Source organism: Argiope bruennichi, chromosome X1 (assembly GCF_947563725.1).
Source record: "Argiope bruennichi chromosome X1, qqArgBrue1.1, whole genome shotgun sequence".
In the NCBI taxonomy this organism is placed as follows: domain Eukaryota; kingdom Metazoa; phylum Arthropoda; class Arachnida; order Araneae; family Araneidae; genus Argiope; species Argiope bruennichi.
The window spans coordinates 14,082,689-14,106,909 of NC_079162.1; the positions used below are offsets into that span (position 1 = coordinate 14,082,689).

Below are 24,221 nucleotides of genomic sequence, written 5' to 3' on the forward strand. Positions count from 1 at the left end.
ATTTGATTAAAACCTGCTGCTACAAGTTTCGCTTTGTATTTTATTTTACCAGAGTAATCTAGTTTTAAAGAATGTATCCATTTGCTTTGTATTAATTTTGTTTTTGCAGGTTTGTTTACTATTTCCCGAACTTCGTGTTTATTTAACGAATTACTATTTCCCAGTTCTTCCAATTGGCACTATTTTTTGCATTTAAGTATGTTCTGAGTATGTTAAGTAAGCATTCTGAATGTTAGGAACTACATTAGCTGACATTTGTTTACATTAACTGAGATTTGTTTAGAATTGAGCCTTTCCGAACGTCTGACTGGGTTCTGATTTACGATATTATTACTACTCGACTGAAAATCTGGTGTTTCGTTTTCATCCTCCATAGCGTCTCTCTGAATCGAAGTTCCGCTGTGGTATAGAATCGATGAGTCACTATTCTCATCCTCTGCCGATTCTGCAGGAATTTCTAAACTAGATATTTAACTTTTTATTTATTTATTTTTATTTATCTCGCATGCCGCTGGAGAAGTTTCAAGCAGTGGATTAATATCCCAAGTTTTTGCTTTCGTTTCCCCCAAATAAGTACTACCTTTAAAGATTCATTGAATTTAACTGCTCTCTCTTCTATTATTTTTCGGCTTTTAATATCATAAATTCGATAGTCCTTTCTTTCTCTAGCGTATTTTAGCATTATACTACGTCTTCTTGGAACTTCAAATTTATTTCTCATTACTTTCGGAACATGAAAATAAGCCACTTAGCCGAATTTTTTAATTTCGGTTTTCTACCTGTCCAAATTTCAAGGGTCCTGTCCAATTTCATTTTTTCTTTTCCTTTACGTGGGGTTTACATTAGACACTTGGGTGCTACAATTAATGGCTTCGCCCCAAAATTTTAATGGAAGCTCACTTTCATATAATAAAGATTTAGTCCTTTCTCAAAGGACGCGATTCACTCTTTCAGCTTTACCGTTACTTTCACTATTATATGGAATAGTTTTTTCATGAAATATTCCTATTATTCCTGCTCGTTTATAACAAGAATGCTTATTATTTTGCAGAAAAACTGAATTTTATGCAACTTGTTTGAACAACTTCCATGTAAAAAATGCGTTATTAGCATATTTTCAGTATTGATTTCTGAAGAAAATATAAAATATATATTCAATTAGCCATTAATCTAAAAATTTCTTAAAATATTTCAATAAAACTCAAATATGGCAGATGAACATTTTTTAAAAGCGCAATAAATAAATAAAAAAAAACGTTTCAAGATAGATGTACATAGATCATCATGTGCATATAAAACGATAAGTTGTTTAATATATGCTTTGATAACATAATTAAAATTTTTGTTTTTGGTTTATCAAGGAAAAGAATATTTTAAATTGAAATTTAAAGGATCCTTTCGTTGATTTTTGTTTCTTAAAAAAATACTTAATTATTTTTTCTAATGAATTGTAGGCAGTATTCAGTCAGTTTTGAGAAATGTAAAATCTATCCATACTGTTTCATTTACGCATTAATATAGCATTTTCTGCGATGACGGTATGAAACAGTCTTTCTTTTAAATGTTTAACCACTTCTTTAACAACTGATGTAAACTTCTCCACAGTTTGCCACATATTATAGTCTGTGTATTTTCTGTAGGCGGTTCAAGGTCAGATTTTCTACCTCGTTATTGGTTGTCTGATACCAGTAACGCGGGAGAAAAGGTGACCTTGAACCGCCTACAGAAAATACACAGACTATAGGTATGTAACATGTACTAGAAGACAGTTGTATTGTTGAAGAATTTTGAGAATAAGTGAAAGAACTAAATATTATTGATAACCATTTAAACTTGAATCTAAATTAGTTTTTGTATGTTTTGTTCATTCTATTAAATAAATTAAACAAGTTATAAAAATTAAATTTGCAAAATGTTGAGATAATTTGAAAATTATACTTCAGTTTATTATATTAAATTAGTATTATGCATACCAAAATTATAATTTTTATAAATGTGTTTGGTATAGGAAAGTTATAGATTTATTCCTTCTTAATAAACTTTTATGAGCAAATTTCTCTCAGTTTATTCATTATTTTCAACTTTCTTTTATCACTCGGTATTACCCGTTTCAAAAGAGCAACTGCTACTGTCATTAGCATTTTTCCGTGGAAGCTCCATTCCTTTATCAGAGACATGCAGTGCCATTCTCACCGTGACATTGATTAATTATCATGTGTCGTTAGTTGTTAATGCGCCACTTTTATATATAAACTTTATAATATGGACAGCCATTATAATGCTTGAACGCAAATGACACGATTTAATGAGCGAGCGAAAGTGACACACATCCCATTTAACCAGTCTGTGAAAACGAAACCCCATTCGTTATCTTAATGTGGCCAGATATCATGTATCTAGATATTGTCTTGGCACGAAGTTTGCTCTTACCGTATATTTTCCTTAGACAGCAACATTCTGTACATTGGTTTATGAAACTTTATGTAAGGAGGAGGTCTCTTTATGCTATAGAAATTGTAACATTAGTATCATTTTATCCAGTGATTGTAATTTCAAATTTACCAATGTTGCAGTTTTTTTTTTTTTTTTTTTTTTTTTTTTTTTAACAGAATTACATTAAGCTTTTCTCTGTAATAACTAGTTATCTGAAACTAAAGCATGCGGAACTTTGAAAATTTTTGTAACGTTTTCGTTGAATGCTTAGAAAATCTATTTAGAATTATGCTACTAAATAACTTTTTATTTAGAATTCCAGTATATCAGCGCTATTGTTGCATACTTACAAAATTAATGTGATTAAAATAGTTTCATTTCAGCGCTCTTCCAGTGATTCTTAACCTTTGACGAAATTATAAAACACTACATCGGTTGAATAAAATTCAGATAATCAACAGATCCAATTTCCGTTTATGGACTTAAAATAAATTATTCTGATGTGAAAGGGAATTCAATTTTGAAATAAAAATAATTGTGGATATCAAGCTGATATATGCCCCATTATATTATAATTTTCAGCATTATATAAACTGTCATTAACATTTTAATCCAATGTACACTTTTTAGGCAAAAGGCGAAATATAAATGATCGAAACTTGTAAAATCAATTCTGTCCAATTATATTCTGGTTTATTTTCCTTTCAGTAATGCAGATATAGTTTGCTATCCGAAAAGTAATTAATAGATCCGAATGGCTAACTTCATACATGAATGTCGAATATTTCGGAAAAAAAGTGGCCTGGAGATTTAAGAGTGCGTAATTTTTGATATTTAAACAATGCTGTTTACCAATATTATTTCGGATATTACTGTGTGATATTGATAACTTTATTAAAAGGAAATTTATTGGTATCTATTCATGGCCCGTCTGTTTATTTGACTCTTTATTCGAAGTGTTAATTTTTCGATTCTTGTTTTTTATTTTTTATAGGCAAAATGTTCAAATGTGTGGACCTATCGAAGCTCATTACCTTCTTTATAATATTTCATAATGACAAACCTGTTGATTGGCTCCTTGATCATGTTGTGCAAACAAAAGTGTGTCGATTTGATAAAGATCCGGTAAGTTAAAATTTTTGATTATTGCAACAGTCGCATAAAAAATGCATAATTTTATGTGTGTGTCATAATAATTATTTCATTATCACCATGTGATTGAATAGAATCCAGTCTCTCTCTTTCTCTCTCTCTCTTTTATTTATTTTTTTTTTTTTATTTTTTTATTAAAACTGACTTTTTGAAAATTCGAAATATGTTTCAAATTATATGCTTTAATAATCTTCATTGGTGAAAGAAAATGCATATAAGATGGAAAAATATTACTTATACGTGCTGCTCAAAGACTATAATTTGATTATCCTCCGCTTTAAATGGGTAAAGGCTAAACTGATCTTTAGTTGATTGTTCTATTGCTTCCAATAGAGTCCCGCACCAGAGGCCTATAAAAGTGTACTCGGAACTTTTTCGAAATAAAATTAGCCATCGGTTTATTTTTTGATAATCGATTTTAGGATTTTGTCACGTTTTTAAATTCACTTGCTGACTTTTTTTTAACGCAATTTTAATTTTGAATAATGAAATACAACTTCAAAAAGAGAAAGAAACACGTTGCTTAATTACTTCTCACAAGGACCGTTTCTTCCTGTAAAGAGAGATAGTACTATTTCCTTTTTATTCCAGTGTTCCAACGGCCATAAAAAAATCTGTGTAGTCCTCGCGACCAAGCCTTTCCAGTGTGTTTTTAACATACATTTTTTTGTTAATTTGTTTATTTTATTGAAAAAAGGCGTGGAAATTTCTAGTAATTCCCAGCAATTACAAGTTTTCCCCTTTCTTTCTTTCTTTCTCTCTCTCTCTCTCTCTCTCTCATGCACACATCGTTTATGAGTAATATTGTTTTATGAGTAAGGGGATCCACTTGCCGTAGTGCAAACTGACTAGTTCGCCGCTGATGTAATTCGATGATGCCTTCGAATTAAAACATTTGTGAAAAAGTTGTACAAAGTAGACGGACTCTAATAGATTTATTATTACAGTTCAGAAGCCTTTAATTCTTAGTGAATAAATATTTCGTTCACTTACCAAGCTTAGACAAGAATTGATACAAAAATAATTTGGAATACATCGGTAATTTCGACATATGTACAAACGATTTCTACAACAAATTTCTTTTAAAAAGATACGTTAAATTATCATTAGTATTACTAAATTCACTATCATTAGTCACTGTCCAATTTGAAAGTTTTAATTCTGTGGCATTTCGAATTTTTCCTTCAGCTCTTTGAATTTTCTCTTAATATAATGTTAAATTATTGTATGTAAAATGAATGTACAAGGTGTCCATTACTGAAGTTCTCATTTGCGAGATGTCTGTATCAAATACTATGCAGCAGAGTTTGATGAAAATTGGGCGATGGCATAATGAAATGATGGGAAGTTTATCTAACAAAAAAAACCATCCCTAGATGGAGTATTATAGCTTTATAGAGAACATGAAAGAAATTCACAAAATTTCTTTTTGCAAAACATGCTCGATGGCATGTCCATCATTGTCTGCTACCATCTAGAAGCATAAAACGCATGTTCAACTGCTGACAGAAGAGAATGCCGGGAAAGGTTACGCACATGGCGTACTATGCAATCATTTAGTTCGGAGACAAATGTAATGGGATCACGATAGTGATTTCTGTTTGGAATGAAATCACATCCAAACAGAAATCGCATTGATTCAAGCCTGGCGATCTGGGAGGCTAAGTTGTAGGGAAATGACGGCTGATGATGGCGTCGTCATGAAAATGGCAGTGGAACACTTGTTTCATACAACGGACGATGTGTAGGGAAGCAACATTCTTCATAAACACTGTTGTTGAAACTTACCCCCTAGCTTGAAATGTCGGAATCGCGGATTGCTCAAATAACAATGGGTAGCATTGACCGGTGATAATACATGCGGAGCTGAGCTCTTCGGGGGGGGGGGAAGAGGACTGGAATGAATGAAGCAGTACAATTGCACCAAACCGTTACATGCGAAGAGTGTAACAGTATTTGCAGATATTCATATGGGTTTGTTGTAGCCCAAATACGGCAATTTTACATGTTAACCGCACCAAACAGATGGAAGTGAACTTCATCCGCCCACAATAATGTTTCATGGCCGTTCATTTTGAGCTGAAATCGCGAAAGAAAGGTTTGTGGGCTATTAAAATTAGCTGGTAAGAGCTGCTGCACAAGTGACAGTTTACAGGGATAGTAACGTACACCTTTCGAAGAATCTTATGAACTGTGGAAAGAAGTTGGTCAACATTTTCTGCAATACGCCGAAAACTAGTGCTGCTCGTGAAAAGGGATATCATGTCTTCCTCTGCTTGCATCGCAACATCATCCACTTCCTTTGCTGCAACACATGTTCGTCCACTTCCTGGCTGAACGTCTAATGACATTGTTGCTTCACATTTCTTAATCATTTTTTGTAGTCTGTGAGTAGTGACTGGACCTTTTCGTAACTTCTTCAAAGATTAAAATTTTTGCAAAGCTTCAGTAGCAAAGTCCCGTTTTGATGCAACAATTCGATTTCCTGCATAATCTATGTCATCTTTCTTAACTTCGAAACAGGTATGACTGAGATTTGTCTATCGCATTTTTTTTTTTTTTTTTTTTTTTTTTTTTTTATCGCGTGTACTGCTGCGGGAGCATAGGATTACTATGGTTACGACATTTGCTTATACCAGAAGGACTGTCGCATAGCGTCATCTAATGATGATTTTTGAACTTCTTTGCTAGATAAAATTCCCATCATCTCATTATGCCCTCACCCAGTTTTCATTAAATTTTACTGCATGGTGTTTAATACAGACGTCTTGTAAATGAGAACTTCAGTAATGGACACCTTGTACATTCATCTTACATACGATATTTTAACATTATATTAACAGAAAATTCAAAGAGTTGAAGGAAAAAAAAATTCGAATTGCCTGTGAATTAAAACTTTCAAATTAGTCAAGTAATAATAATGAGGATTTAACGTATCTTTTCAAAAGTAGGATTGTTGTAGAAGTCGCTTATTCTTATGTCGTAGTTACCAATCGTTTTTTATGAACTCTGGCCTAAACTTGACCCGGACATCTCACAAATGTAAATTTTAATTATAGATACCCTGTATTTTGTTTAGTTTAAAATAAAGACCACAAAGTACAATTTTTAAAAATTTCTGCGTGGAGTTCATTTGTTAAATACAGCAGTACTTTATGTAGACAGCGATCGTGAATATAAAATTTTTGATGACCTTAATTCCCTTCCGTTTTTGACTGCTGTTCAATGCATCAGTAGAAAGAATTCCTTAATTATAATTATTTAAAAAAGTTATAAATAAATATAAAATTATTATTTAAGATTTCGTACTTTATTTATTTATCATGTACTATTTATTCAAATTGTTAGATATAATGGATGAATCGCTTTACGCCGATTTTAGTTTAAAGTCCATCGTTTCCTCTTGTTGCAGTTTTAGAAATTTTTCTTAATTTAAATTTTTGAATAAATCCAGTTTTCGTAACTGCTTCGAATTAAGCAAGTTTTGCTCTTTTCATTATTTTGCATTATTTGTTTACAAAAATATGACATTTTAATAAATTTGAGATAATTCCGCGTATATATACCGATATCAAATAACATTGAAAGTTCATGGTAAAATGAATAATTAAAAAAAAAAAAAAAAAGAAAGAAAGAAAGGAAGATTTTTCAAACATTCTGATAAGAAATACCCCCCCCCATTTGAATGTCATTTATGTAATAATGATGGATGGGAATTCATTTTGTGTTGAATTCCGAAACATTTTCCTTTTTAAACAGCAAGACAGGGTGGTCAGCTGACCGGAAAATCGGAAATCGTCTCGGAATTCCGAGAGGTCGGGAATAGGCAGATAAATTTATTATAAAACTGGAAATTATTTTTATAAATCTGTAATTTTTATCAAACATGATAATTCGCTGTCCCCTTCCCATAAGTAAAATGAAGCATTGTTGGCAACTAATGAAAATCAATAATGTTATATTGTCAAGTTTTCGACATATTTAGCGAAAAGGCAACCTAACTAATGCCCAGCTCCTTTTACCGTTGTAGTTTTAAGCTTTAATGGAGGATCTCTTATATTTAAAAAGATATACAGTGAGAGTCAAAAGGCAGTAAACAACTATGATGGATTTTGAAAATGTGTTATTTAAAATATATTATTGATTTATTATATAAAGTAGATATATATAATTATTAAATTATTTAAGCAGAATCGAACAACTTGTAAACATTCAATTAAAATAGAATACATAAAGAAATAAATCAATTTGAACCTAAGATCATCTAATTTTATGCGTCAAGGTGAAAAAAAGAAATAAACACTCGTAATTATTTCTCCTTCAATTGTTTTTATTTTATACATATTACCATTTTTTTTTCTTAAAGGATCTTGATATAAGTTAAAGTCTTATATTCTGCCAGAATTTATGTAAATTTCTAGAAAAATCTGTGAGATGTTGCGATGAAGAAACAAACAGCATTAGAAACGAAAAAACTGACAGTAAACATGAAGGAAAATTGTAAATCCTTACGTGAAATAGGAAAAATTGTTGAAAAAAAAACCATTGCACTGTGAAGAAAATTTTTGACAAATATTTCAAGTATAGATAAAGTAAAGATTTTCAGACAACAAGAAGACTATGACGACTTACTGATACAGAAGTGATAGCAGTAGTACAAGAGATCAAAGCTAATCCTAAAGGTAAAGCTAAGCGAGTGTTGTTAAAATATCTCGAAGCATCTCTCAAAGATCAGTGAAGATAGTGACTGCAAGCTCTGTAATAAGGACTCTTCAAGGAAATGAGTTACATGGCAGGATTCCATGCAAGAAACAATTCTCCACGAAACCGAACCAGAAAAAGGGTCTGTTGTTTTCCAAAAAGTACCTGAATAATGATTAGATTTTTGAAATATTTTATTTAGTGATAAGGAAAAAAAAATGAATTGTTTGGCACGCAGAAGCTCACAGAAATATGGAGACCAAAAGATGAAGAATCCAGTAATAAGTATTCAGTTAAGACGATTAAACATGGAGGTGGAAGGTAGATCTATTATGCTTTGAGGATATATGGCGGCTGCAGGAGTCGGTAATGTGTCGAATCTACAATGAACAAAATGGATTATAATTATTTTTAAAGATAATGTTGTCCCATGGTATTTCGAATTTGGGATTGTCACGAAGCTGGATCTTCCAATATGATAACGATCCCAAACACACATCAAAGATTGTGAAAGAATGGTTACTCTATCGTATTGCGAAGACTGGACCATCCCCCACAGTCACCAGATCTAAACCCCACTTTAAATTTATGGGCATATCTTGAGAAAAGTATACGCCAAAGAACCATTTTTAATAAGGAAGAGTTGGAACAAATTGGCATAAAAAATGGCAAAAAATCCCTCCCAAAATAACAACAACAACAACAAAACTGGTCGCATCTATGCCTAGACGATTAAAGGCAGTAATAAAATCTAAAGGGCTGCAGACAAAATATTAATATTACAGCTTTCATTGTTTTTATCTGTATTAATGTTCTTTGTTTGCTTTTTTTGACGCATAAAATCTGATGCTTTTTTGTTTTAGTTGAATTATTTCTTTTTGTATTTTGCTTTAATTAAACATTTACAAGTTGTTACATCCTGCATAAATAAGTTAGTAATTGTATATATCTACTTTATAAGTCAGTATGGTAAACATTATAGATAAGTCAGACCTCATTGGAAGGAAACAAATAATTTCATTCTTAAGCACTTCGCCAATGTGCATATAATTTTTTGTTGCATTTTTCGTGAGTAAATTTGACAAACAATTCTGAGGTATGACTTGTTGGCTAAAAGTCGTGTAGATGGGCATGCATGTATCTTCTAATGTTGGCTATCATACTAGCAAAAAAAAAAAAAAAAAAAAAAATACATAAGGGAAGCTCATTCGAAATTCAATAACTGAAAATGGTCTGAGAATTAAATTTTATTTTGCATTGATTTTAGTTAAAAGAGTAGAACAATTTTTCAAAAAAAGTTAAGAACATATTGTTTAACAATTAGAGAGAATGAAATAAAGCGACATCGTTCTGAAGGTATTAGAAACATCCGAAAAATGTGAGGAAAATTTCTTAAAACACCTTGAAATGTCAGGGAAATTCAAACAGCTGAAATGCTGGCCACCCTGCAAGAGAATTATTTTTTGTCCTTTATAGAAATTTTGATTATTTGAAATAATACGATTTAAATTTTGATATTATTTTTGGCGATTATGCCTTTGATACAAATTACTTCTTTTTCTAATGTACTTTTTAACAGAATTCTCAGTGGCTGCAAATAAAGAAAAATCTTTCAGTGTAATGGAAAAGACCTCTCACATCTTTATGGGATGGAGTTTTCAAATTGTACTCGCATTTGTATTCTCTGTGACTATACACAATTTTAATTTTATGTCTGCGGTATCACCTGGTAGTGAATTTGAAAAAAAAAATATATTTTAAGATTCCATTATGTATGTAATAATAATTACTAGAACGTAAAAAACAATTTAAAGGTTAAATTCACTAAAAGACGTGCTTTTTAAAAATGTTTTTTAAATTAAATTTATTTTATGTTCTGCGTGAAATATGGATGGGAACCAGGTACTATTAAAAATTATTTCCAGTTGGCCTTTGCACTTCCTGAGGCTGGCTGTGGGTGTAGTTGCCTTAATTTTTATCCTCTAGAATTTTATTGTTTTAAGATTGGAATTTGTTTTGAAAATTTTTTATATCTGTTTTTTTATTTTATATTTTAAGGCTAACTCTGAATTATTATTATATACAATTCTTACTGCTATAATCAAACGATCCTATAATCAAAAAATTCTTTTTCTTTGTCTTTGTATTTAAATCAGGATAAAATATTAAAATATTCATTAAGTTTCAGTTATTTTTATAATTTTATTGTTATTTTTATAACAGAAAGATTGTAAGAAGAGGAAAGACCAAGTATGGCTTCATTTTAAGCCTTCATTGTTTCAACATGTAGGCACCCATTCTTCTTTAAAAGGCAAAGTTCAGAAACTAAAGGTAAAGTTCAAAATGTGCTTGAATGTTTTAAAATGTCTTTTTATATATAATCAACCAAATTAAATTTTAATAGTTATTATTTATTTATTTTTGAGATATTTTTATGCAAATAAAATCGTTTGCGTGGAGGGTTTGTTTGTTTGAAGGGCATGAAATAAAATATACTTTGTTATGCTGTCTCTATTTTAATTAAACTATATCAGTCATGCATTTATCATCAAATCACTTCTGGAAACTTTTATTACTTGGGAATAGAAGTCATTTTTTAAAGAAAACAAACAGGATATCTTCTCTAATCGTAGTCAAATAGCTACTTTCGAAATGATTAAAGATAGGCATATACTTGCAATTTGAAAACTGCTTTAAAGCCGTCTTCGTGAAACGTTTCTGTATAGAATATCGTCGAATTCATGATATTGATTAAAAAAATTTGCTGATGGCCGCAAAATTTCATGGTACTTATTACTCATATATTAACCCTCCTTTTGCAGCATTCAGATTGCTATATTTACCGAAAGCGCCACGTCTGAACAAGTTTACTACAGGGTGAGCAGAAAGTCCGTAAAAGTTTTAAAAATTTATAATACCCGGAGAATTAAGCGAAATAAAAAGTTTTGCAGGGTTAGCATTGATAAGTCGCGGGATTTTTTTTTTAAGATAAGGGAAAAAATTAAAAAAAAAGCCGATAGGTGGCGTTTCGTACATAAGTGAAAGAAAAGACACGTAAATAACAAAACTAATGTTACCAAATCATTTATTATAGCAGTATGCGCTCCATATGTCCACCACCTCTGGTGATAACACATTGCAGGCTTGTCACAAATCCAGCAGCGACAGAGTGCAGCATATCTGGCTGTATATAGGACAGCTTTCGGCGGATTGGATGGACGGGATCGAAACTTGCAACGTCTGCTAATATTAACTAACGACGCCATGGAGCGAAAAATGAACTTCATCTGTCCACAAGATGTTAAAAATTCAGGAGGGATCTTGTTCAATTTTGGAGAGAGCCAATCTTGCAAATGCTTCTGTCTTGACGGTATCCGACGAGAAAAGTTCATGGCAAGACTGTATTATGGATACTGATGAAGATCTCCATGAAGAATGTTACGTATCGAGGATTGTGGTAATCCCAAGTGTCTGCCAGCTTTTCGTGCACTGCTAGTCCCTGCCGCGGTTTCGAAAGCTAATGTTTCCATTTCGGCTGCAACACGCTCCGAACGTGTCTGCATTAGACTTGGTCGTCCAAACCTTACAGCGATCCAGTATCCTCAAATCGCTGAACAAGCTTTATGAGGCCTGCCACTGCTCTTTTCCAGTCTTCACACTTTTCTGAAGTCGGAATTTACGTAGTGCAACTTGCTGATTCCTTGTTCACTTACATGACATGCAACGGAGAATTGATTCTGGATAAAGAGCGTGTTTCATTTGCATATTTCCAACTAAGTCGTTCACACCAGCGCCATCTGTCGGTTGTTTTATTTTTTTTCTTATCTTAAAAAAAATAAAAAAAAAAATCCCGTAACCTATCAATGCCAAATCTGCAAACCGTTTTTTATTCTGGATATTTTTTCAGGTTTTATGAATTTTTAAAGTTTTTACGGACCTTTTGCCCACCCTGCATTAAAAATGTCAGGGTTTAGACGAAAATATTGCTTTCCCCTTTTGCGGTGAGTTCAGCGTTGCAGCCGAGAAGTAATGAGAGACCACATGGTGTTAGTAACAGATGTGTGTTTATCCCACAATCTTCCGATTTCTAAGAGTATATTTTCTTTTAGTGTTTAGGAAGAGATTGATAATGACAAAGATTGAAAACGCAGGAAGTTTGAGGGATCCTTTTAGAAGTTTTTCGATTATTTCATAAACACTACATAAAATTTACGTTACATGAATAAATTAATATCATGTCTACTTTGATATAAGTCTAATTTTTATCAATTAAAAGTGTTCGTTTAGTATTTTTTAGTTGCAACAGGCTTGACAAAATATTTTTTATTTTGTCGGACTAGCAAATTATTTCTCGAAATTAAGTAAGAGTGATTGATTTAGTTCTTTAATTAAAAAAAGAAAAAAAAATATTTCAGAAACATTGTCATTTCGATCAATCATACCGTCCACTAATAACAGACACTCCCATCTCATTATCTCACTGCTTGATATCTGGGGGAAGGGGAAAACCAGCAACCCAGAAATCTCGGGCCTGACACTTTTAGGTGAGTTTTTCTTTTCGGGATATCTCGGGTCCACCATTATGAAAGGAGAAAAGTTGGCAAAGATTTCTCTGGTTTAACATTAAAAGGCTTAAAACTTTTATTGAATAAGATATTTACAGATTTGTAATAAATACGGTCGTTTTTTTCTTCCTTAAAGCTTGGAGGATTCCATGAATGATAATCACGATTCTTCGAAAATAACTTTTATCTATTTGGGAACTTTTTCGAGTCAAAACTCTCTCAAAAGAATAAGCTTCTTATCCACAAGACCATGCTTCGGCCCCTAATCTCATACACATCACCTATTTGGGCGACTGCTGCCAACGCTCACATCACTGCACTTGTAGGATTGCAAAATTTGATGGTTCTGCAAATCAGTAAAATGCCGTGGTTTCTTAGGAGCGATAACATCCTTAATGACCTTAGCCTTGTAACATTACAGGAATTTCGCAAGAAACTCTCCGTAAGATTCTTCGAAAAAGCAGAAAAAAGTGACAACATCGCCATAAAAGAAATTGAAACTTACTATCAACGCTTCTAAAAAACGCCCCGCAATCTCCTTCATGCCTAAGTCTTCATCATAGCTTTACCACACCTACTTGACTCTGGCCTGAATTTGCCGAAAACAAATCAATGTAAAACTCTGTCTTTGATTTTTTTCTCTTTTTTTAATGAAATGTAAGTTATTATCAGTGTACTATTCTATGAAAAACTTTTACTTAACTAAGCACAACCACTTACTAAGTACTCAGTGCCATGGTACCATATCACCCAAATTTGAGTTCAAGAACACATCCCTCAAATCAGCTTTGAAACTTTGTAGCAGGTACTCTAAAGAATGTCGTTTATTACGCTATTCAACAGGAGGATGCAAACAGTATGAACGCATCAGGCACCATGTAGCTGAATGATTTTGCATGTTGGAAACGACTTTCTGCTTTTTGATTTAATCCAAACATACATGCATTCGAATATCTAGTGATCTGTGCATACTTTACGTTAAGTAAGCCAAAGCAAAAATGGATGTTTTGAGTGTAACCGTGCATGTGACTGCTTAGTGAGTAAGGTAAAAATAATGCATTTTAATGTATTTTAATCTCGTAATATGAAAATAATCACATTTACAAGGGAGACAAAGCAGTTAATGTGATATATTATTACACTTTACTGAATATTATAATTTAGTGTTACTTGTTATAATTATCCTACTAAGGAAGTTTATAATATTAATAATATTATTTTTAGACAGCTACACGCCATGTCTAGTAGATATAGGCACATAAATTACATATTTGATTAAAATAAAATGAAAAGCAAAAGACCGAATATATATGTGTGTTTTCGTGTAATTATATCGTGAAAAGTAAACTTTTGTTATGAAGAATTCTATTTTATCTGGTGATGAATATTTCCGAACTCAGTAATTCCTGATTATTATCTATAGTACTATCACTTTTTAAAGAAAATATTCAAAATTTATCACAAGCAAGATACAGTGTTACTTTTTAAATAATTCGGTTAATATTTACAAATTGACTGAAGATGATGATTTTAAAAGTTAGTGACGTTGTACGACTTTGCAAGAGGTGTCGATTGCATCTATTTGTTAATAAAATCAAAATCTTTTAGTTTTGCCGTCTAAGATCATGACGTTGCAAATGTTACAATTTTTATTTAAAAATAATCTATTTGAAATGTATCCAAATATTTTACTATTCTGAAAATTATATTAACTTTATCAATTTCCATGTCATCTGCAGAAATCAAGATTAAAAAGAATATAAAATTACTGTGGATTCTAGTATATGTCCAGAACTGTTTTCCTATATTCGCCATTTTATCTATGATTAAAATTGATACCCCCCCCCAAATATAATGATATTACCAGTCAATTTGCTATAAAAAATGAAATAAAAATCATTTAAAGGAAGTAAAAACTATATATTGTACATATATTTTAGTGCATTCCAAATTGTATGTCATAAATTTATGAAGAAACTATTTTTGTTATTTGATTGTTTAACGATGTTTTGTGCGACTGATATATTAACTTTATAAAACAATTTATCTTTTCCATGTTTTCCTTAAGCCCTTGCTATATCAGTTTGTGAATTTTGACAAATTATAAAATGCAGTAAATTATTTATTTCAAGGCCCTGTATTTTTTTGGATGGACCCTAAAAGTACCATTTCGTTTGAATTTACATTTCTTTATAACTGAAAACGGATGAAACTATTGTAATATATTGAAAGCAATAGAATATTCCTCTATCTTTTGGCAACATGGCACTGCAGCTAATAGGTGGCGATTTTCCCTTTGGCAAGCTAGAATGGAGAAACACTACCTTAACATTTCAGGAAGAGGAGAATATTAAAAAGTAAACAGAAATGAATGGCAGTGAAGGCCAGAAGTCTGTGAGGCGCATAGACTCGGTGGTCTATAACCTTTCAATTTTGCCTTCTGTGAATTATACAGGGTGATTATAATTAAAGTTTAAGTTTCAAAATGCTATAAAAAAAGAACCACTGATGAGAATGACGTCAAATTTGAACGGCATGTTATTGAAGAAGGCGGAAAGCGTATGGCAGAAGAAAAAATTTAGTTTCATATTTTAGCAACAGATGGCGCTGTAAGCGGTAGAAGATGTAAATCAAAATACCTGTCATGCACACGACACATTTCAGTGTTATAAAATCGCCAGGTACACGGCTGTTCCTCATTTCGCGTCTCATACGTTCGCCATGGGTGTCTCACTGCAGGACCGCGCTCTGCTGGTAAAGCTGTATAACAAGAACGATGATTGTGCAAAAAAAAAAAAAAAAAAAAAAAAAAAAGCTTTGCAAAAGTTTAGGACACTGAAGGGTATAAAAGAAGGCATTGGTCCAATGAGTGTCGTGTGTCTGAAGAAAATGATGCAAAAATTCGAAACGACAGGTTCGTTTGATGTGCAATCTGGTAGAGGGAGAAAACGAATGCATTCGACGGTGTGCAATGAATAAGTGGCCACAGCATTACAAGAGAGGTCGGCCGGTGGTGTGCAACCGTCAGTGCACGAGGAATTGCCCGAATATTGGACAGGCCTACGAGCACGGTGGTGAAAATTGTACGAAACATCCTGCAATGCTATCCATACAAAATTGGCTATGTGCAGGAGTTGCTTCCGTTTGATTTGCCAGCAAGGGCGTTAGAATTTCTTGCTCGCATGGAAGTGGATAATGAATGGCCGTGGAAAATTTTGTGGACAGATGAAGTCCATTTCCATCTGACAAGGTACGTCAATACCCAGAATTCTCGAATATGGGCAACAGAAAATCCACTGGCAACTCACCCCGTACCACTTCATCCTGAAAAGGGCACGGTGTGGCGAGGCTTTATGGCATCATTCATCCTATAGCCATATTTTTTCGAGCAGACGGATGCTTCCGGTCCTGTTACCGCTACCGTCACTGGTCATCGCTATGCTTATTTTTTGCGCAACCACGTACAGTCATGCAAATAAAACTACTCAACAATTCTAATTTGTCAATGCGCTTTAATGTGCAACTTACACCTTAGCCGTTGTTTTACGAATCATTTCTCGTCGTGATTCTGCTGCTTACAGTGCCATCTGTTGCTAAAATTTGAAACTAAATTTTTTCTTCTGCCATACGCTTTCCGCCTTCTTCAATAACATACCGTTTAAATTTGACATCATTCGCATCAGTGGTTCTTTTCTTATAGCGTTTTGAAACTTAAACTTTAATTATAATCACCTTGTATATTGGTTGTGTAACATATATATATAATGTTGTATAAGCTTAATTTGTTAGGTGTATTTTTTCACTTTGCTCTAGCATTCTAATTTTATTACCTTAAAGTAGGATTTTTCTACAAAATATAGTACTGTACTGGTTAATAGTTTTTTTTTTTTTACAGTCATAGTTTATTGTTGAACTATTCATTCTGGATTCATGTTGGAAAGCAATGGAGGTCTTGATTAGAAAAGTGTACTTAATCTACTTTTGATATCCATGATAAATTTAGTTTAGTGTATTTTGTCTGTTGCAGTGATCTTGGGGTCACTTCATTGATATGAGACCCGAGTGCTTTCTCTAATAAATATTGCTTCTCAGTGACTGATTCCTTGCTTTTTAATAGTTCTTAGTAAATCTAAAATGGAAATGGATACTTCAAATATGAACACTATAGGGTCCTTAAAATCATAATGCCGAACCTTAAGGTTGCATGTGGGAGATATCTATTAAATTCTTCTCTCTACTTTCGCTTGACTATTACACAGACGCGTGTTCTTATTGTAGCTGTTGCGTGCCCGATGCTTATAGAAATTCAGGTAGAAAGCCTAAATGAAGCTTAATTTGTTGTATAGAAAAGATAGAGTAATTTCATCTTATTTTTCAGAATACACAGAGTATTTTATAAAATTCTTTCTATCCGAAACTAAAGCATAATAAATTTTGGTTTTTCTGGAATTGAAAACTAATAATGTTTGCAAAATCTGCTGCTGTAAATTTTCTTAATAATATGAAATTAATTTGAAATAACTCTAAATAAGATGTACTGTTATCTAATAGATAATATATAGATTTCATAAAATTCAAAAATTTGATTTGGTAAGTATATTTTCAGGGAAATTTTGTCATCGATTTTGAATGTCTTCTTTCTGAACGACCGAGGGCAAATTTTAATTTAGATATGTAGTTTAGACCACTTCATCGCATACTATATTTTATTTATATCAGTCTTACGTTTTTGTGTTATATTTATTGTTCATATACTTTCGAATAGATAGACTGACTTGGGTAATTTTTGATAGATTTAGCTCAAAATGATCCAGATCCATAAATTTGATAAAGAAACTATATCTTAATTTTAATCCTTGTTGCTGTTCCAGTTTTTTACTTTCCCTTTTCACATGCATCCCGTTAACGAAGATATATCTATTGAGGGATTTCGATACAAAATTAATAGAAATCGACAATTTTGATGTTACGATTACAATTTAATTTTGTATTTTTTTTATGTATTTTCCATAATTATTCTTACAGACAACTCGCAAACATAATTTCATAATTTTGATCGGACTCATGAAAGAATTAATTCATATAATGAATTTATTTTTCATGATATTAGATTTTAGATTTCAAATTAATTTTCAATTAATTTTGCATGTGAATGGCATTAATATCTTTTTGTGAATAATAATATGAAAAAAGTGACATTGACCAAGTCAACAACAAAAAAGTTAAAAATTTTAAAATCGCTCCATTTTTGATGAAATCGATTGTGATAAATTGTAAAACGCAGATATTGCTTTCTCATTGATACACTTTATTGAAAGGTTTTTAATACAATTACTTTTAATTAATTTATTGGAAGGAAAAGTACGAATATTTTTATTATATAAAATAACAATTCAGCAATTCAACTGATATTTCTCTTTATTTGGAAACATTCTAATTAATTAATATGTTAAAAGAGGTTATTTATAATTGCAATAAATATATAATAACATCAGGATATATTAAGAAATATCGATTAATTTTTGACGATATATTGCGCTTATTAAGTTCGATGCCCAGCCTTAGTTATGAGTCATCATCACAGGCCTATTTGTCAAACCTGATAATGATTTCTTTTTCTCTGCATATTGATCACATTCAGTCATTTTGGCGCAGTCGAGGAACTTCTTGGCTCATTAATTTAGTGTATTTAATTTGTGTGCACTGTTTTTACATGTATTACACAATTTTAAATATTTATTTCTTAATTTTCGAATTTGTTCTTTTATTTAAAACTTCTCTTATTTGTAAGGCCGCAATGTTGATTACTTTTTTAACTTTAAAAAGTGACTTTTTATTTTATTGAGTGAAAATGTAAATTATCTGATTATAACTACTTATTGGTTTTATTTTCCATCTGTTTGTCTAATTTTTTTCTTATTTATATAACAATGTTTTTTTTCTGATAAAAATTTTAAATTTAAGGATCAGAATCTTGAAATTATTATTTAAGATTCTTAAAAAAATATTTTCACAAAAAATAGGATAAACAGTTTGGAAAATTGTCACTTCATCATCCTCATAAAAATCCTGATGCTGATGTGAAAACTACGTTGAAAGCTTATAAAGGGTATACTGCTGTACGAGCTTATAAAGGAGATACTTTTTTCTGGAGTTTATTGCCCCAACCTGGTGACATACTGGCATTTCACTTTCATAAACCCCTTATGATTGAGAGGTATGCTTGTCAGTACTTTTTACTTTAATTCAGATTTTGCCCACCAATATTTCCTTGATGTACATTTCATTTTAATCATATTTTTCATTTCAGTAAATGTAGATAAATTTAGATATCTAACTTAAATGCAGATTAATTTAGATAATTTTATTTTATGAAATCAGTGTAAAGCTACTACTATCCGTGTAAAGGGGCTAATAATTTCGAAATGAAAATTATTATTCATGCAAATTTATATACATGCAATATGATTTTTATATTAATCATATTTTAAATGATTAAAATAAAAATAATTTTCGAAATGAAAATTATTTTTATATTAAAAGTATTTCGTATGATTGAAATAAAAATAATTTTCATTTCGAAAATTATTTTTATATTAATTCAATATACTTTCTCCAATCCGATACGTATGGGAACAGACACTTGTTGGGTTAACGAGAGTATCCAAACTGTAGGAAATCAGATAGACATAACTGTATTATGGAATGATTTCTTTTTCTATATGTGCAGAGCAAACTAACAATTTGCTAAAGAGAGAAATATATTAAGGTTATAGAGTAGGACCACATTAAACAAACAAATCATGTACTAAAAGGGGAAACATTTGAACTTTTAATAGGTAAGTATGACTCATCACCAGGTGCATCATACTAGATTAGAAAGAGTTACCGGTGTGTGTGTGGATAGATAGATATACATGCTTATATTTTTTCAGCTTTTAAAAACAAGGCAAGTACCATTTCAGTAACTGTTTTTTAAGTCAGCATGAAAATTAAGTTTGTACTGAGCATTCCATTAGTATTTATATTCAAGCTTCTGTATTAAGCAGTTTGCAATGGCTTTTAAAGAACCACTTAATTGCAAAGTGTATCGCTATCTCGATATAAGCATAGAAATGAAAAATTGAATGTAGAGTTGTGCAAAATGTTATGCATTTAATTTAAAGACTTGACTTCTTCCTCTTTGAAAAAATGTATATTATGCATCTCTACAAATTATGTTTTTTATATTAAATTATAATTTTAATATAATTTTGCCATGTTGCATTTGTTTCATGAAGCCCGGTGGCGTAGCGGCACAGGTCCGAGGTTTGATCCTCGGGTTGGGCAAGGTCGACTTAGCCTTTCATCCCTTCAGTGGGTCGATTGGGTAATTTGAAGACCAAGCATATTTGGGAACTAAACATTGGGGTTCCGCGTTAGGCTGACCCCCTAACCGGACATATACCTTGCATCCCAGGGCCGTCGATCAAGAAAGCAGATATGGGCACTGTAGGCCTTGGCTCACATGGGCTGTCGTGCCACTGAGTTTAGTTACATTTGTTTCATCAGGAATGGACATTGCCAAAGAACATTTTTAAATTTAATGCTTTCCGGGGCGCTTGTGTTTAAATTGCAGAACTGATTATTTTGCGGCATCTAAATTTTATTATATAAGTTTTTGATTTTTCATTTATTCATCAACAATTTAATAATTCAGTATCCATGTTTTCAGTTGAAAAGCAGGAAGGATACTTAGGTTACTGGAAAATTTTTTCTCTCGCCGCTGTCTTTTCCCTACTAGAGTATTCCTCTCTGAATACTGTGAATTCCTTGTATCTCAATTCCTTCAATTGGATCATGTCCATTTACAAAGCACTCTTTATCTTTCTCAGTAAAGCGATTAATAGAAGAATGTATTGTAGGCAATCCCGCACTCATCAAAGTTTTTCGCGAAACGAAATTCGAAAATAATTAATAAAGGAAAATGACGAAATAATTAAAGATAAATAAACATTTAGATTTGAAATTTATTGCGGATAAATTAAAATATTTTCTTTGCTCTCATATGATTTCATGACAATTTTTACTTATTGAAAGATCTGAAGAAAGATGCTTGCAAAATTTTTACATTTCTAATATTATTCTGTGCAATCTTATTTGGAATCGTGAAGAAACCGATGACTTGTTTGGGGGGGGGAGGGGGCGAGAAAAAGCTAAAAGAAACAAAGTTAACTCCAAGGCACGTAACAACACAGAATATAAAATAAGCTGTAATAAGCTGTTCTAGCTGTTGTCTGTTCTTTACATGATGTATTATCCACTCAGAATCAACTGCTGGAAATTTGAATGAATATAGCTGTACTATGGAGGAATATACTAATCGTCGTATTTAAAGGAAAAAAAAATAATATTGGAATTACTTAAGATTTGATTCGAGAATTTTTGATTGAGACTTTAAGGAATCTTCCCGTTCATCAACCCTTAGAATTTTCTCTTTTCCTTCTCTCCAAAAAGAATATGAGAAATATTATGTCAGTCTATCCGTATGTATATAAGCACGATAATTTAAAAAGCGAGCAGCTAGAGTAATGAAATTCAGTGCAGAAAGTTAATTGAAAAGGGCTTAATTTATTTTATGCAAAAATCATCACTATATAATGTTGAAGTTATAGCAGCTCCACATTGTTATAAAACTAGTCTCCAAAATTAATTTTATGAAGTTTTTCACATAAAAACTTTTGGAGGACTTTATTTGTTTTTTTGTTCTTATCTTTTATTCTAATGCAAAAGCATGATGCATGAGTAATTCTTAATTTTTCCCATACTAATGTATGCATTTTTTATTGGAAATTTTTCGTCATATATTCATAGAGTAATTAAGTGTAATTGTGACTAACAGTTACAGCATCTGTAAAAATATAATATTAACGATTCATGGGAAGTCAGGTTATTTTTCGTTACACAGTTTTAATTTACACTAAGGTGACAAAGTCATGGGATAGCAAAATGCAAATATAAAATGACAATAGTTTCGCGTACATAATGCATAAATGAGCAGTGCATTAGTAGGGCTTTCATTTGTATGCAAATGATTCACGTGAGAATGTTTCTGAAGTGATCATAGCCACACGGTGGAAATTAACAGATTGAACCCGGAATGGTAACTGGAGCTAGACGCATGGGACATTTCATTTCGAGAATTTTTAGGGAATTCAACATGCTGAGGTCCACAATGTCAAGAGTGTGCCAAGAATACCTAATTTCAGATATAACCTCCCACCATGGACAATGCAGTGGCCAACCGTCTGCATTTTAATGACCTATATCAGCGACGTATGCGTTGCCAGTGTTAACAGACAAGCTACACTGAGGGAAATAACTAAAAGATGGAATGTACGAGGACTGCGAATTTTGGCTTTAATGGGCTAATGCAACAGAAAACCGACACGTGTGCCTTTACTAACAGCACGAATCGATTGCAGCGCCTTTCCTGGGCTCATGACCATATCATACGGGCCCTAGATTTTTGGAAAACCGTGGCTAGGTCAGATGAATCGCAATTTCGGTTAGTAAGAGCTGATGGTAGGGTTCGAGTGTAACACGGTCTCGACGAAATTATGGAGTCAGGTTGACAACACGGAACTGTGCTACTTTATGTCCACCACGAGAATACTTCCCGCCAAATGTCTTTATTTGCGGCAGTCGCTAAAGAAACAGATTACTGTAGGAAAAGTTCATTTCGTGGGCAGAGTTCATACGTGTAGGCGGAAGTTCATTCAAGTTTCTTACACTGGCACGTTTAGTGTCAGGTAGGTGATATGTGGTATTATTACATTTAATTTTTAAAGACACATTCAAAAAATTATGCACTAAGTTGAAAATTATTTGAATACTCGAAATCTTAAAAATATCTGATATTCCAGTCATATGTATACAAATAACAACCCAAGTCAAATGAAGAAACTGAATAATTATTTGTATTTCAAAAGATTGTACAATAAGAAGAAAAAAAAATTAATTAAGAAATCTAAAGTAGAATCAGTGCATGCAAAAAATTAATCCTATTCATTTCATTTGTTTTAAATTTATGTAAGTAATAAACATCAAATTCTCCACAGGTAATCCATAAGGTAATCTGTATAATTTAAAATTAAAACGATATTATAATTTATCATAATTATTTCATAATTTTTATAAAAGGCTGTTTATATTCTAATATAAAAAGCTAATTATTAAATACACCTGAAACCTTTTCAAAATTTATTTATTTCCTCTGAAGTATATACTTTTTTCCAGAACACAGAACTATCATACTATCAAGTTTTAGGTTTTTTAAAATCTAAATTTGATTTGTAATTTATTTTTAATATGCACAAGATTTCTAAAACATAACTTCACAAAGTTTATATGTAAAAATATTCTGAATTTTGTAATAATTCAAGTGTTCATTCAGACGTGTACTAGGGGTGCTGGACTTAAAGAGAAACCCAAGTAAAGTCTTTAAAAAATTATTTGAAATCTCTTTACATTATCTCTACGAAAAAAAGATGTAAAAACTTGTTTTAAGGTAGTATTTCAGATGACCATGTATTCATTTTCCCTAGCTTGATAAAAGAAACCTACTTATTTCAAAGAAAAAACATTTACTCACGAATCGCAGTTTCAAATAATGAGCGAGAAAATTAGCTTTTCCGTTTAATGAATATCAGTAGTCATTAGTATAGTAGCAGTAAAGGACCTGCATTCATTTTATTATTTCGGGGTTGAAAATTTTTCACTTCAATGTCCTTCAGTTTCTCCTTCACATTTTTGCTCAAAGTCAAAGCGCATTAAATGCCATTTGAGAATACCCATCAATTTTGTATCTATTATCACATTCAGGGTACCTGAGTAGAAGAAATCTCGTTAAATATTCTAATTGCTCTAACTCACATTAACGTGGTTAAGTGTTTAGCTTCCTGGAGTTACATCTTGAGAAAAGCTATTCAAACAACAAGAAGGCGAGAAAACAAGTCTGAGCTGATTTCTTTTTCTTTTCAGAAAAATAAATAAGTTTAAGGCATTTCTTATAATGTAATGTAATCTTCATATCATTATAGTGTTGCATAATGTTTGGTAGTAGCTATTTAATACAATCACTTTTTTATAATTACATATTCTCATTGAATTCCAGCAAAGAAATAAAAGCATACTGATCTTTAAGTATTTTCATATATCATAATAAAATCGCTGTTTTTAAATTCAGAGTAATTCCTATTCTTTTAAAGTTTAACTTCAATTTTTTTTTATAATTATTATTTAAAATTAAAAGCAAAAGCTTCAATCCGTGATTTATTTCTCCTTTTTTTTTTAATTTTGATAATGATTATGACAGGAGATAACTGAATT

At 31.6% G+C, this 24,221-nt stretch overlaps 1 protein-coding gene across 1 annotated transcript in view; it reads left to right on the forward strand.

Moving 5' to 3' along the window:
- Positions 1 to 24,221, forward strand: part of LOC129958516 (alpha-1,3-mannosyl-glycoprotein 4-beta-N-acetylglucosaminyltransferase A-like) — a 158,872-nt gene that overhangs the window by 98,437 nt on the left and 36,214 nt on the right. The window contains exons 8-10 of the mRNA XM_056071041.1: positions 3,428 to 3,558; positions 10,510 to 10,617; positions 18,875 to 19,068. Coding sequence (XP_055927016.1) covers positions 3,428 to 3,558; positions 10,510 to 10,617; positions 18,875 to 19,068 — 433 coding nt within the window. The remainder of the gene's footprint in view (positions 1 to 3,427; positions 3,559 to 10,509; positions 10,618 to 18,874; positions 19,069 to 24,221) is intronic.